The following is a 13777-nucleotide window of genomic DNA, read 5'->3' on the forward strand; positions in this document are numbered from 1 at the left end:
CGCAGGCCTTGTCGCTCGGACAGTCAACGTCACTGTTGCATTCGGCTGTTGAAGAAATCGAACACGAAGGTTAATTATCTCTTCTTCCAGTTTTGGACTTATCGAGCATATATAAGACGCCTTCCTCCCCTCTAATTTTCATGTTCATTGACAAATCAACTTACTTCTATAGCAAGCAACGTTGGGATCGCCAGCGTGGCCGAACGGACAGCTGCAGTATGGGCGATGCTGCGACACGTGGCACTGGGCGTTGAGACCACAATTGCAAGGGTCTCGACACAGCCCTTCAATGCAGGCCTCGCTGAAGAGACAGTCTGTATCTCGGATACATCCTCCTTGAGATGGAACTGTAGAGAAAATATAAGAATAATGTAAGCAAATAAGAAAAAAAAATAACGTAAGCAAATACATTATCAAAAGATCTCCTTTATATCAGCATCAACTCGGAACAGTAAGTGACATCAAACACTCACTTTCTCGGCATTCAATCTTGGCGTCGCCGTGGAAGCCGGGCGGGCAGGCGCAGCTCATGGAGCGCCGAGGCTTGGAGTCAATGACCGAGCAGACGGCGTTGGGGCCGCACGGCTTGTGTTCCTCGCAGAGGTCCCTGCAGGTCGCGCCGGAATCCTTATCGTCGAAGCGGACGTACACAGAGGAGATCTTACTGTGATAGCGCGTCACGAGCGAGCTGAGGATGCAGCCGTGCGTGTCGGGGCAGTCCTTGTCCACGACACACCCCAGAGGGTCTTTCGGGGCCGCGCAGCTGAACCTCGGGTCGCCGTGAAGCCCCGGCGGGCACGTGCAAGTGTATTTGTGGTTGGCGACTCTGCACGTGGCGCCGACGGCACATGGGTTGTAGTAGGAGCAGGGGTCCTTGCACTCGCCGTTGACGCAGGCCTCGAAGCTCTTGCAGTCCAGGTCCGCCGTGCACTCCACCAGCTGGCAGGACACCTGTGGGTTCCCTGAGGTACCTGGGGGGCACTGGCACTGAGCACGGTGATTGGCAGTGATACATTTGGCACTCGGTGGGCAGGGGTTGTCCTTGCGACACGGATCGACGCAAACGTTCTGTCTGCAGATTTCTGAGTCTTGGCAGTTATCGTCAGTTTCACAATCAACTGAAAAAGAAGAAATATTTTGTTAAAGCTCATCCTCTTACATATTTCTGTCAGTCAACAATATATATATAGTTATATGTGTATCTACACACACTATTGTTACACACACACACACACACACACACACACACACACACACACACATACACACACACACACATATAATATATATATATATATATATATATAATATATATATATATATATATATACACATGATATATATATATATATATATATATATATATATATATTATATATATGATTATATATATTTTACATAATATTATACATACATATATAACACACACACACACACACACACACACACACACAACACACACAACACACACACACACACACACACACATTATATATATATATATATATATATATATATATATATATATATATATATATATATATATATTATAATGTGTGTTGTGTGGTGTGTGTGTGTGTGTGTGTGTGTGTGTGTGTGTGTGTGTGTGTGTGTGTGTGTGTGTGTGTGTGTGTGTGTGTGTGTGTGTGTGTGTGTGTAGTAAGCTTGTAGTTAAACATCATTTACTCTTAGATACTTACTCTTATAACATCCTTCCTCTGGAATACCGGCATAGCCTGGCTGACAGTGGCACACAGGGCGATGGTTGAGGACGGAGCACGTGGCATTGGTGCCACATCCGGCAGGACAGGGATTTCGGCATTTCCCTGCCTCGCAAGAGAATCGCAAGGGACACTCGAGATCAGAGCCACAGTCTTCTTCAGTTACTGCAAAAAAATAATATCACGTTAATCCATTGAATGATGGTTGCAAGTTGTGCACTGCATTTCGAATATCTACAGAGCTCACAAGAAATAGTATTTTCAGGTGCTGAACTTAACTCACCTGCAGTGCAAGCGTAGTAGGGGTCGCCCTCATAGCCGTCGGGGCAAGAGCAGGACATCGCTCTGAAAGGTCTGTTGTCAATGATCTTGCACACGGCGCTGGTGCCACAAGGGTGAATCACCTCGCAAAGATCTTGGCACTTCCCATCAATGCAACCTTGCAAAGCAGGGCAGTCCTTGTCACTGCGGCATCCTGCAGTGGGCGGTGGGGAACAGAATCGGTCAGGGTTCCCACTGTACCCTTCGAGGCACTTGCATGTTGCTCGGTGATTCTGCACAACACATTCAGAATTGGCTACACACTGCTGGAGATCACACGGGTCCATGCACTCTCCCTCGCGGCACTCCTGGCTGACGGGGCACTGGGAATTGTCCTGGCAGCCTGAAGGTTGGCACCTGATATAGGCATCGCCCTCAAAGCCTTCAGGACACGTGCATACTGGGCCTTGCTTGGTGGTTTGGCATTTGGCGTTCGGGCCACAGGGATTCCTCTCCTTGCATGGGTCCACGCATCGTCCATTGACACATGCTTCTTCCACCGGGCAATCTGACCTTTGTGTACAGCCAACTGCGGGAAAGATGGTTCATTATAAATAAAAGTGTTGTTTACGTTGTCTTAACCCACAAAATATAGTAATACAAATTTCAAACCATATTTCAGACTAAACTGTACACTTAAACTTACTTGTCGTGCAGAGGACGTTGGGATCTCCCTGGGAGCCAGAAGCACAGGAGCAGACCCCACGGTGTCCAAGGGCACGGCAGATGGCCCCCGGAGCACAGCGAGTGGTCTGGCAAGGGTCTACACAGCGGCCGTCTTCACAGGTCTCAGCCCATGGACAGTCGTACTCTGTGGTGCATCCTGGGCTTGGGGCTGGCACGGTGATGCATTCTCTGAAGGGGTCTCCAGTCAGGCCCGGCCCGCACTGGCACAAGACACTGGCCAGGGGGCGGCCGTTTTGTACAGTGCAGGTTGCCTTTAGCCCGCAGGGATTATCTCGGCAAAGGTCCGTACATTTTCCGTCCAAACAACCCTCACCGGGATTGCAGTCATTATCAACAGAGCATCCAGGGCCCACAGGAATACACTTGTCTGTTTGTTGGGTGAAGCCAGCGGGGCAGCTGCAGACGGGCTTGTGATTAACGACCTTACATTCCTGTGACGGATGGCACGATCGGTCTTGCTGACAAGGGTCCACGCAGTTCTTGTTATAACAAGCGTGTGTGGAAGGACATGAGTCATCTGAGGTGCACTGAACGCTTGAGCACACTGAGTAAGGGTCTCCCTTGTAGCCCGGGAGACACTGGCACTCTGATCTGTGTAAGGCGGCCTGGCACTTGGCATTTGTGCCACACGGCCTTGAGAGAGTGCAAGCCAAAGTACACCTGTTGTTGAAGCAAACGCTATCCTCAAGGCAGTCGGTGTCTCGGCTGCACTCCAGGCGAGAGCAGACTGTGTGTCCGTCCCCGGTGTAGCCAGGGGGACAGTAGCAGATGGCACGGTGGTTGACTGCACGGCACTCTGCATTCAGGGCGCACGGGTTCTCTTCGCACGGGTCCTTGCACTGGGAGTCAATACAGCCTTCGAACAAGGGACACTCGGCATCTAGTTGGCACTTGGGCTGTTCTTCATCTACTTTTTGGCACTTTTCATAGGCACTTCCAGTATGTCCTGGTGGGCACTCGCAAGAAACTGTTCGCAAATTGGTCATGTCTACAGTGCGGCAGAGAGCGTTTTCACCACAAGGTCGCAGATATGTACACAGGTCTTTGCATGTTCCATCAATACAACCCTTAGTTCCTACACAGTCAAAGTCTGTCTTGCACTGTGGCGCCGTGGTTTCCGGAACAGTGCATGAAATATGCGGGTCCCCGAAGAGCCCAGGGCGACAGGCGCACGTGGCAGTGTGGCCAGTGGTAAGGCAGGAAGTGCCCGGGCCACAGGGGGAATCCAGGACACAGGGGTTCACACAGGATCCCCTATAGCAGGCCTGGTCGCTTGGGCATTCGTTAGAGGAGGTACAACCCACTGGTTCACAGGAGTCAGTTGGACTTCCCGTGTAACCAGGTGGACATGTACACAGTGCGTGGTGGTTGGATGGTGTGCAAGTGGCCGTGGGTGCGCATGGGCGGCCAGCGTTGCATGGGTTGCGGCACTGACCACGGAAGCATTTTTCAGTGAAAGGGCAGTCGTCGTCTGTCACACAACCGACTGTAGTGGAGGGGACAGGTTGAGAGGAAGGCCACAGGTTCTCTTACGATATATGCAATCACCCAACTAACAGCTATGTAGATGTTAATTACAGGCTACAAGATGCAACACTGGCATACACATATGCATGAGTTAAGAATAAAAGTTTAATTATATTAATCATCCAACCGATTATAGATTAAATTAGAAATTACACTAGAGATTAAATTCAAGACACATCTCATCTAAAGTGACGACATCCAACAAAGGGAAACTCGGGAGACTTTCGACAGCTGAGTGCCGGGCCTTACATGGGTGGCACTGGTCCTGGGGGTTGCCGGTGGTGCTGGGGGGGCAGGAGCACACGGGGCGCTGGTCATGCACGCGGCACAGTGCAGTGGGAGGGCACGCGGAGGGGCACGGGCGGAGGCACTGACCGCCCTCGCACCACTGGTCGGGCCCGCAGTCCCGGTGGTTGCGGCATGCCTTGCCAGTGCCACCTGTGGTCCAGTTTGAGGCCCCGGCCGGAATTGGCACTGTCGCTAAACATACCCGCTTGGTTAGTATTACTCGGACTAGGGCTCAGTACAAGGATCGGAGAGAGTTGGCTAGTTATTGGCTAGTTAGGGTGACTAGTTAAATCACAGGCATCTTGTTAATTAGTAAAGCTACTTGACTAGAATAATATTAAGATATTAAAACAAAATAAAGACTAGACTTCGAAGGTAACATATCAAAGTATGCTATAATCCACACGAGACAAATCAAGAAATAATTAATGCATTAATATCTAAAGGAAATCTGAAATGCAAGTCATAATCTTACGAAAGAGGGCCAAGGGACATGGTTCATGCCATGCGCTCACCGGTCGCTCATGGCACCGGTGATCATAAGGCTATTGTTCTAGAAGAGAGAGCTCGGAATCATGGAATCATGGAATCATGGAATCATGGAATCATGGCATCATGGGTGATCTACGGATGGGCATGCGGTCGGGGTGACTCGGTCGTGCGTCGGTCAGATATATTTACAGGTAGGTTTTGCTTTTCATTCACGCACAGAGAAACTGACACAGATACAGATGCGCACACGCACACGCACCCCCCCCCACACGCACGCGCACGCACGCACGCACGCGCGCACACACGCACACACACACACACACACACACACACACACACACACACACACACACACACACACACACACACACACACACACACACACACACACACACACACACACACGCACGCACACGCACACGCACATGAACGCATATGCGCACACGCACGCACGACACACGCACGCACGCACACACATACACACACACGCGAGCACGCGCGCGTGTGTGTAGTCGGTCTTTTGTCAGTCAGACTGTTATTATCAGCAAAAGCGAACATAAGCTGACAATATTATGAACTCGTTGCTGCACAGATGAACACAGATGATGAACACAATGATGAACACATAAAATGGCACATTAAAAACAACATTTTAAATTGTATGTAGTAAGGCCTGGCCAGATGTTAGCTTAGTAGACATTAATTAAAAAAAAAAAAAAAAAAAAAAAAGACGCACACTCCAGTGAAAAGAGGTCCCTCAAAACCACAATAATAAGACGATGCTGACTGTGACATCGTGACATCGAGATGACCCAACGTCATGCCACGCAGTCGTCACGGGCTTTGAGGGTTCCCTTGACACTCGCCCTCCTGCCTGGCGGGGTTTCGCTCAGACAGCAAAGGCGCTCTCTTGACCTCCAGTGCGGAAGCCTCGGTACGGTATGTATGGACCAACAGTGACTGACAGATTTACATTCGTATCAAATTATAAGAAATAACTAGATAGTAAGATAGAGAGATAGATAGAGAGGTGAAAGAAAGAGAGAGAGAGAGAGAGAGAGAGAGAGAGAGAGAGAGAGAGAGAGAGAGAGAGAGAGGAGAGATAACAAACCAGACAAAACAAAACGTTTTCTTTTCTCTGCTTCTCCCTTAACACAAATGCCATCCTGGAGCCAAGGTAAACGACGAGCATACAGTACACAAGACCCCCAACACTGGAGGCTCCCCCGCTCCCGTGACGTAGAGAGAACGAGAGAGAGAGAGAGAGAGCATGCCGGCGAGAAGGGCGGTCGCGAACGAACACTTACAAGGTCGACACTCAATCTCAGGAACGCCGACGAAGCCCTCCGGACACCTGCAGACGGGGCGGTGTTCGCGTACGTAGCAGAAGGCATTCTGGGCGCAAGGGTCGTCCAGGATGCACGGGTTCACGCAGTACTGGTTGACGCACGACTCTGAATCGCTGCACTGGTCGTTGGTCGTGCACTCGGGGTCGGGCATCTCGGACACGGCGGGCTCTGGGGGTGGGGGGATGAAAAGGGGGAGAGGGAGAACAGGGGGGAGTGAGGAGGGGAGAGGGGGTGAGGGAGAGAGGTTGGGCGGGGTAAGGGAGAGAGTGAGGTGGGAGAGAGTGAGGGTGGGCGAGGTGGGAGGGAGAGAGTGGGTGAGGTTAGAAAGACTCCGGTACTATAATTATAGAAACTAATAAATATGTCAGTAAATAACAACATCGGTAATAATAATGACAATAATTATTATTACCATCATATAATAGTAATGGTGATGATTATACCAATCATAATGACAACAATTATGATAAAAATAACAATGACGATAGTAAATGCCAAACGCTGAAGCCAAACTCACTCCTCCTGCACTGCACGAAGGGGTCGCCAATGTAGCCGGGGGCACACTGGCAGCGCGCCTCGTGGTTCTCTCCCATGCAGATGGCATTCAGGCCACACGGGTCAGGGCGGCACACGTTCACGCAGGTGCCTTCCCGACAGTCCTCGTGGTCGGCGCAGTCATCGTCTTCGCGGCACTGCGGTTCGACCACGCCTGGGCGGGGAGAAGGGTCTTGGTTCTCAGAAAATATAGGGAGGGATTTCGGATCTTGCGTTTAGAATTGCTCATTGAGAATGTTGTATCTCAGGACGCGTGATGAAAAAAAAATAAACTGGAGAAGTAAAATTCAATATTCATCGATTTATTTCACACGAAATGATATCTTTGGCTCCACTTCCCTACCTGGTCTGATGCAGACGCCGTCCTTGACCAAGATCTGGTTGGGTGGACACTCGCAAACCATGGTTCTGAGTGGCACTCCGTCGACCACGCGGCACTCCTGGGATGGCAGGCAGGGGTTTCCGAGCGCGCAGGGATTCTGGCAAATGGCGTTGATGCAGGCGTGCTGCGAGGGGCAGTCGGGGTCTTTGCGGCACTCGGGCTCCACAGGGGCCTCCGTTATGGGTGGCTCTTGCACTGCGGAGAGAGGGGGAGGTTAGGCCTTTGCGAAAACGTTCTGAGATGTAGGGTTATGTGCGACGTTCATTTGATGCAGCCTGGACGGATTTTCATGAATGGGAGGCTCACCTTGGAAGCACTGGAGGTATGGGTTGCCCCTGAGTGGCGGCGGGCACACGCACATGGCTGCGTGGTTGGCGGCGTTGCACTCGGCCTGCACGGCGCACGTGGAGACCTCGCACACGGGGATACAGACTCGGTTGAGGCGGTCGCAGGCCTTATCGTCAGCACAGTCATCGCTGGAGGTGCATCCCACCGCCACGCAAGCCACGCTGGGGTTGCCTTGCATACCCGGCGGGCAATAGCACTGGGCACGATGCAGCACGGCTCTGCACTCGGCGTTGAGTCCGCAGGCCGGGCCGCTGTACGAGCAAGGGTCTACACAGTTCTGGCTGACACACGCCTTGTCCGTGGGACAGTCCTCGTCCACCAAGCAATCAGCTGAGAGAATTCGAGACGTTATTACGACGACCTTACCTTGTCCGGGTTAGTCTAGCTAGAGGCAGCGGGTTAGGCAGTATATCCAGAAGCGGGTTAAGCGCTGACAAGCAGGTTAGTAGCCACGGGGGCTCATGACGGCGGCGGCGGCGAGGAGGTTACTGGTTATGGCTTGGGTTCCCCGAAACGCCGCCTGTCTCGGGAGCTCAACACCTGCAATGATATCTCACCAAAACCCTTCACGTGCCCCGGTGACCCCATACCCTCCCCTCCCCCCTCCCTCCCTCCCTTCGTCTCTCTCAAAAAAACATGCATCCTTCCCGTCTATGGACATGCAATATATGGACATCCTCTTCTCAGGTACTCACGCTGGAAGCACTCTATCTGGGGGTTGCCCGCCCATCCTTCGGGGCACGAGCAGGTTGGACGGTGCTGCTGGGTCTTGCAGAGGGCGTTGCGGCCGCACGGGTCCTCCATCAGGCACGGGTCCACGCAGATCTGGTTGATGCACGCCTCGTCCGTCGGGCAGTCGATGTCGGAGCGGCAGGCGGGCTCCAAGGCCGGAACTGCAATATCCACAGCACAAAATTAGCTTTAAATAATGTCTATAATAGAACAAGCTTTGATAATTCTGTTCATTTGGTTCAGCAGACGACAACGACCGAATAATGAGAATAAATGTTTGGTCTGTGTTATTTTTGGTGGAGGTAAACATTCAGCTTTCATGCACCAACATGTCTTTGCGTGAGTAATAAGTTGCATCAAACGAGAACTGTGTTTAGGACTTACCTTAAAGGGGGTAGGTTGGTTAGACTAGGGGTGGGGGTGGGGAGGGGTATATTTTAATGCTTTCTTTACTGTTTACTGTACACGAGCGACGTGCAGCACACTCGAATATGAATACATGACCATCAGCTGTGTGCCCTGTGATTCATCTTCCTTTTAATTTTATCTATTCTTATATCTATTATTATATTTGTAACTATATTTTTTTGGGAAAAAAAGGTATGACGCAATATCATATTCACTTCACTGACTTTACACCGTGAAATTATTATCTGCCGAAATTCGTACCTTTTCTCGGCATCGCAACGGATCGAGATATCTGGTGGGGGAAGGGAGGGGAAGGGGACGGGGGAGGGGGAAGGGGAGGGGGGGAAGGGCAGAGGAGTTCCTACCTGGACGACAATCAACGTTTGGGTCGCCGGTCGTGCCCTCAGGACATATGCAGTAGGGCTGGTGCCTGTAGGGTTTGCACACGGAGCTCTGAGGGCAAGGGTTGGCGGCGAAGCACGGGTTTTGACAGCGTGAATCCAAACACTTGTCAATTTTAAAACAGTCGATGTCTATCTCGCACTTACGGGCCGGGCGGGGGGCAGCTAAGGGGGTTCAGGGGGGTGGTGTTAGGGTGTTAGGTTGAGGTGACAAGGGCGGCAATGGCGTGGCGATGCTGTTTGTGGGATTCTTCTCAACCTCAAAGTGTTCGAATCAGAAAAAATAACAACAAAACAATTAAAAAAAAAAAAGAAAAACAAAATACGAATGTCTGTCACAAGTGTTACTCTTTTAAGACGAGAGTTAGACATCGATGAGGTTGGGAACAAAAGAGCATCGCCATGCGTCACCTTCGCGACTATTGACAACACATAAAGCATTTCTACGACGTTATTGCTGTTGGTTCATCGTGCGCTCGTGACATCACATGACGCATAAAAAAGAAAGAAAGAAAAGAAAAGAAAAGAAAAAAAAAAGAAAAGAAAAAGAAAAGAAAGAAAGAAAATATATATATACTTATATATATATATATATATATATATAATATATATATATATATATATATATATATATATATATCCACATGACAGAAACAGACTAATTCCTGCTGGAACTGAGCAATTAAAAAAGAATGAACGTAAACCAACAGCAACAACTTCGACATACACATATCACACTAAAAAAAAAGCTATGTTCATACGAAAACAAATCTAAGCTAGCGTTTGTGAGATGTTATAAAGCGAGAACACATGACTAACAACAAACAAGCAACAAACATGAAGCTGTGGCGAGTGGGTGAGCTTGTGACGTCATCATGCACAGTGCTGCGGCTATGTGAATTTCGTACATTTATATACACATACAAGTTATTTGCATATAGCTCGACAACATAAACACACGCTTGGCCGTTAGTTTTGGAATTACTAAACTGATTTTTACTTTGTTAGTGCAACTAAAACTGATTATCACTGTGACTAAACAATCCCCTGGGGTTAGACTATTAATAAATATTAAATGAATGTCTCCCGTCAGCAATAGACAGACAGATAGACAGACGAACATTCAGCGAGCAGGCGGAAAGTGTACTGGCATCGGGTACTCACTCAGGTAACAGTTGACGTTCGGGTTGCCTGTGTATCCGGGCGGACACGAGCACTGAGGGCGGCGGTTCAGGACCTGGGGGAAGGGGGAAGGGGGGTGTAACGAGGGCCCAGAGGAGGGGAACGAGAGGGAGATGAAAGGGAGAAGGGGAGGGGAAGGAGGGAAGGAGGTGTAACGAGGGCAGAGAGGAGGGGAACGAGAGGGAGATGAAAGGGAGAAGGGGGAGGGGGAAGGAGAGGGGATGAGGAGTAAAAGAGAAGAGGGAAAGAGTGAGTAGGGAAGTTTAGGAGGAGGAAGAGGAAGAGGAGGAGACAAGAGTAAGGAGAGACGAAGAGGAGAGGAGGAGAGGAGAGGAGGAGGAGGAGGAGGAGGAGAGGAGGAGGAGGAGGAAGAGGAGGAAGAGGAGGAGGTGTGAGAGAGAGAGAGACAGAGAGAGAGACAAAGAGAGAGAGAGAGAGAGAGAGAGAGAAGGGAGGAAGAAACGAAGAAAGCAATGCAAAAAAAAGAAGAAAAAAAACAAAACAAAAGGAAAACCTACAAAAATCACATGTTCAACATTTATCTTATAGACAAAAAAAAAAAAAAAAAAAGCTGACAAAGAAAAATATTAAATAAACCCTCTGGTAAAAAAAAAAAAAACTGGCACCGACCTGGCACTCAGCATTGGGCGCGCACGGGTTGAGGATGGCACAGGGGTCGAGGCACTGTCGGTTGCGGCACACCTCCGTCGGGCCACACTCGTCGTCGGCAGCACAGCCTGGCGGTTCTGTCGGGCCTAGCGTGGTAAATGGATCGCTTGTTATCATCAGAATAACCACGTGGTGGGTTGTGATAATATGTTCGCTACAACTGATGTAATAAAAAATGTATGTCATTATCATTATTATTATTTTATCCTTAGGAAGAAAAGAAAAAATCCTACATGCATTAAGAAAATTGAAAAGATATTTTCTGGTCTGAAAAAAATTATCTAACAATAGTTCAAATATCGGATGATGTGTGTTCGGTTCTGCTGGTTGTTATTTTTCGAGTAATAAATATAACAAATATTATAATCCTAAAAAAAAATAAAAAAGGATGGAGAAGGATGGAATACACTGAAGATATTTTTTTTTTTCTGAAACGATACAGAATTATGATGGTTAATAAGATATGACAAATATAAAGTGTAGTATCAAAGAAACATGTAGTATTTTCATGTTTCTGTTAATTATTCTAACCCTGAATGATACGGATGTTATATAACGGCAACTCTATAATAACAGACAATGAATCAAGATATATATTTTTTTTTAACTGATTTTTAGACATTAGCATTCAGGGTTAGAAAGTATTCTCCCAATACAATTCTGATTATGAGAAGTGGGTTAGTAGAGCTACCTGCTAACGACAAAAGGAAATGAATTAATGGACACGTCAATCAAATTAAGAAAATTATATTAATATAGATTACAGCACTGACAAAGGGAAGAATAAATGTTAGTCTGGTAGCCAAACAGCTGACCAGCTACGGCTAGTGTTTCCCTTACGTGGCGAGCACTCGACGTAGGCATTTCCGATGAAGCCCGGGAGGCACTCGCAAGTCATGGTCCTGTATGGCAGGGTGTCGATGACCTCGCACTTGGCATTGACCCCGCAGGGCTTGACGACAAGGCAGGGGTCATCGCAGCGGCCGTCGAAGCATGCCATCTTGCTCGGGCAGTCACCGTCGGTCTGGCACTCCTTGAATGACGGTTCGCCCACGGGTCCTGGGGGGAGGGAGAGAAGAATTGTAAGTGAAAATCAAGGTCGGCAGCTACGCTCAGGGTCCAAGCAGAATAAACAATGACAAGACATTATTTGAAGCGAAGAGAAATCACGGAGAAAGCAACCTATGGCAATCAAAGGACGGCCGGCAAGATACTCACTCAGCGTGCACTCAACGAAGCCGTTGCCCTCATAGCCTGGTCGACACAAGCACTGAGGACGATGATTGACAACACGGCAGTCAGCATTGGGCCCGCAGTTGCACGGGTCTTCGCACTCCTGGTCGATGCAGGCGAGCCACGATGGGCACTCCTCGTCGACCACGCAGTCAGGGCGCTCACATCGAACGTATGGGTCGCCCTGTAATGCACTGGCTCGTCATATTCTACCGACGCTTAGTGACCCTTCCAAGGGTAAAGAAGTCATAAGATTATGCTGGTTCTTGATATGGGCACCATGATATTAGCATTGGTGCTAAATTAAGAGAAAACGACAGAAATAAGGCGCAAATCAAATTGGTCAAAATGCAAATCATATCCCACAGAACTGTGGTATTCCAGCCTCACCAGGAAACTGTCCGGACAATAACACTGAGCGCGATGGTTGACGACACGGCACTCAGCGTTGATGCCGCAGTCTTCGAAGTCACAAGGGTCCTCACACTCCTGGTTGATGCATGCCTGTTGCACTGGGCAGTCCGAGTTGGCACGGCACCCGGCTGCGTTTTTGGTGAGCGAAGGGAAAGAAAATAAGAGAAAATTAACAAATGATTTACCTATATATAGTCTTTTCATTTACAAGTCGGCAGGACAAGGGGGAGGCTCTTGTTAAGGTCGCTGGATGGGTTATTTACGGGTTAGTTGCTACTGACTTTTTTTTTTCTTTTTTTTTCATCGAGATATTAGGGTTTGTGTATACCAAAAAGCCTGAAACTATGGCCGTGGAGTACTACTGGAACTGTTAAGATGGTAAAGGTCCGGTAAATTCAGGTATTTACAGAAAACATCAAAATACTGATTTAAGGTTAATAATGAACTGGTGGTATCTACAAATATAATTATGAAAATGACTTATGTATTGTGGACTGATGTATCATGGCAAGATACTACTATCTATCTACTTATGATAGATATGAATAAAAATCAACATGCATACGGAAAGCTCAGTACTGAAAAAAAGGAAAAAAAAAAATAATAATAAGAAAAAAAAAAAAAAAAGGAAAGCATGTAAGTGAAAATCAAACTACAGAATAGCAGACTATGAGGCACTACACCACTTAGAAAGGAGGGAGGAAAAATAAACAAAATAACATACTAACAAAAAGATAGAAGACACTTATATCTATGACTTAACAACATCTTACCGACAAGACACTGAATGTTGGGATTCCCGACAAAGCCATCTGGGCAAGAACACACAGGGCGATGCCGGGTCACGTGACATTCAGCATTAGGGGCACAGTTATCGTAGATGGCACAGGGGTTCTTGCATTGCTGTGCCACGCAGGCGAGAGCATCACTACATTCCTCATCCACCCTGCACTCAGGGCGTGGGGTTGTGAGCTCAACTGTGATGAAGGCAAAGGTATTAGAATTTGCACACAGATGTATTTGCTTTTATAAGGGAAGTTAATATTATCAGAAAATCGGGATTCTTCA

At 48.3% G+C, this 13777-nt stretch overlaps 1 protein-coding gene across 15 annotated transcripts in view; it reads right to left on the reverse strand.

Moving 5' to 3' along the window:
• The window catches only part of LOC119582862, a 109121-nt gene that overhangs the window by 14087 nt on the left and 81257 nt on the right, over positions 1–13777 (reverse strand). For 13 of the 15 annotated variants that reach the window (XM_037931351.1, XM_037931345.1, XM_037931344.1 and 10 more), the window contains 18 exons: positions 13483–13686; positions 12686–12837; positions 12281–12479; positions 11903–12121; positions 11024–11148; positions 10376–10448; positions 8366–8563; positions 7629–8000; positions 7284–7517; positions 6903–7094; positions 6344–6553; positions 4506–4736; positions 2689–4215; positions 2005–2571; positions 1701–1886; positions 474–1118; positions 165–347; positions 1–45 (listed from right to left, as the gene is read on the reverse strand). The exon at positions 1–45 is cut by the window's left edge and continues 522 nt beyond it. In XM_037931351.1, coding sequence (XP_037787279.1) covers positions 1–45; positions 165–347; positions 474–1118; positions 1701–1886; positions 2005–2571; positions 2689–4215; positions 4506–4736; positions 6344–6553; positions 6903–7094; positions 7284–7517; positions 7629–8000; positions 8366–8563; positions 10376–10448; positions 11024–11148; positions 11903–12121; positions 12281–12479; positions 12686–12837; positions 13483–13686 — 5562 coding nt within the window. The remainder of the gene's footprint in view (positions 46–164; positions 348–473; positions 1119–1700; positions 1887–2004; positions 2572–2688; positions 4216–4505; positions 4737–6343; positions 6554–6902; positions 7095–7283; positions 7518–7628; positions 8001–8365; positions 8564–10375; positions 10449–11023; positions 11149–11902; positions 12122–12280; positions 12480–12685; positions 12838–13482; positions 13687–13777) is intronic. The other 2 variants (XM_037931355.1, XM_037931354.1) reach the window with 1 other exon arrangement.

This window comes from Penaeus monodon, chromosome 16 (genome assembly GCF_015228065.2).
Source record: "Penaeus monodon isolate SGIC_2016 chromosome 16, NSTDA_Pmon_1, whole genome shotgun sequence".
In the NCBI taxonomy this organism is placed as follows: Eukaryota; Metazoa; Arthropoda; class Malacostraca; order Decapoda; family Penaeidae; genus Penaeus; species Penaeus monodon.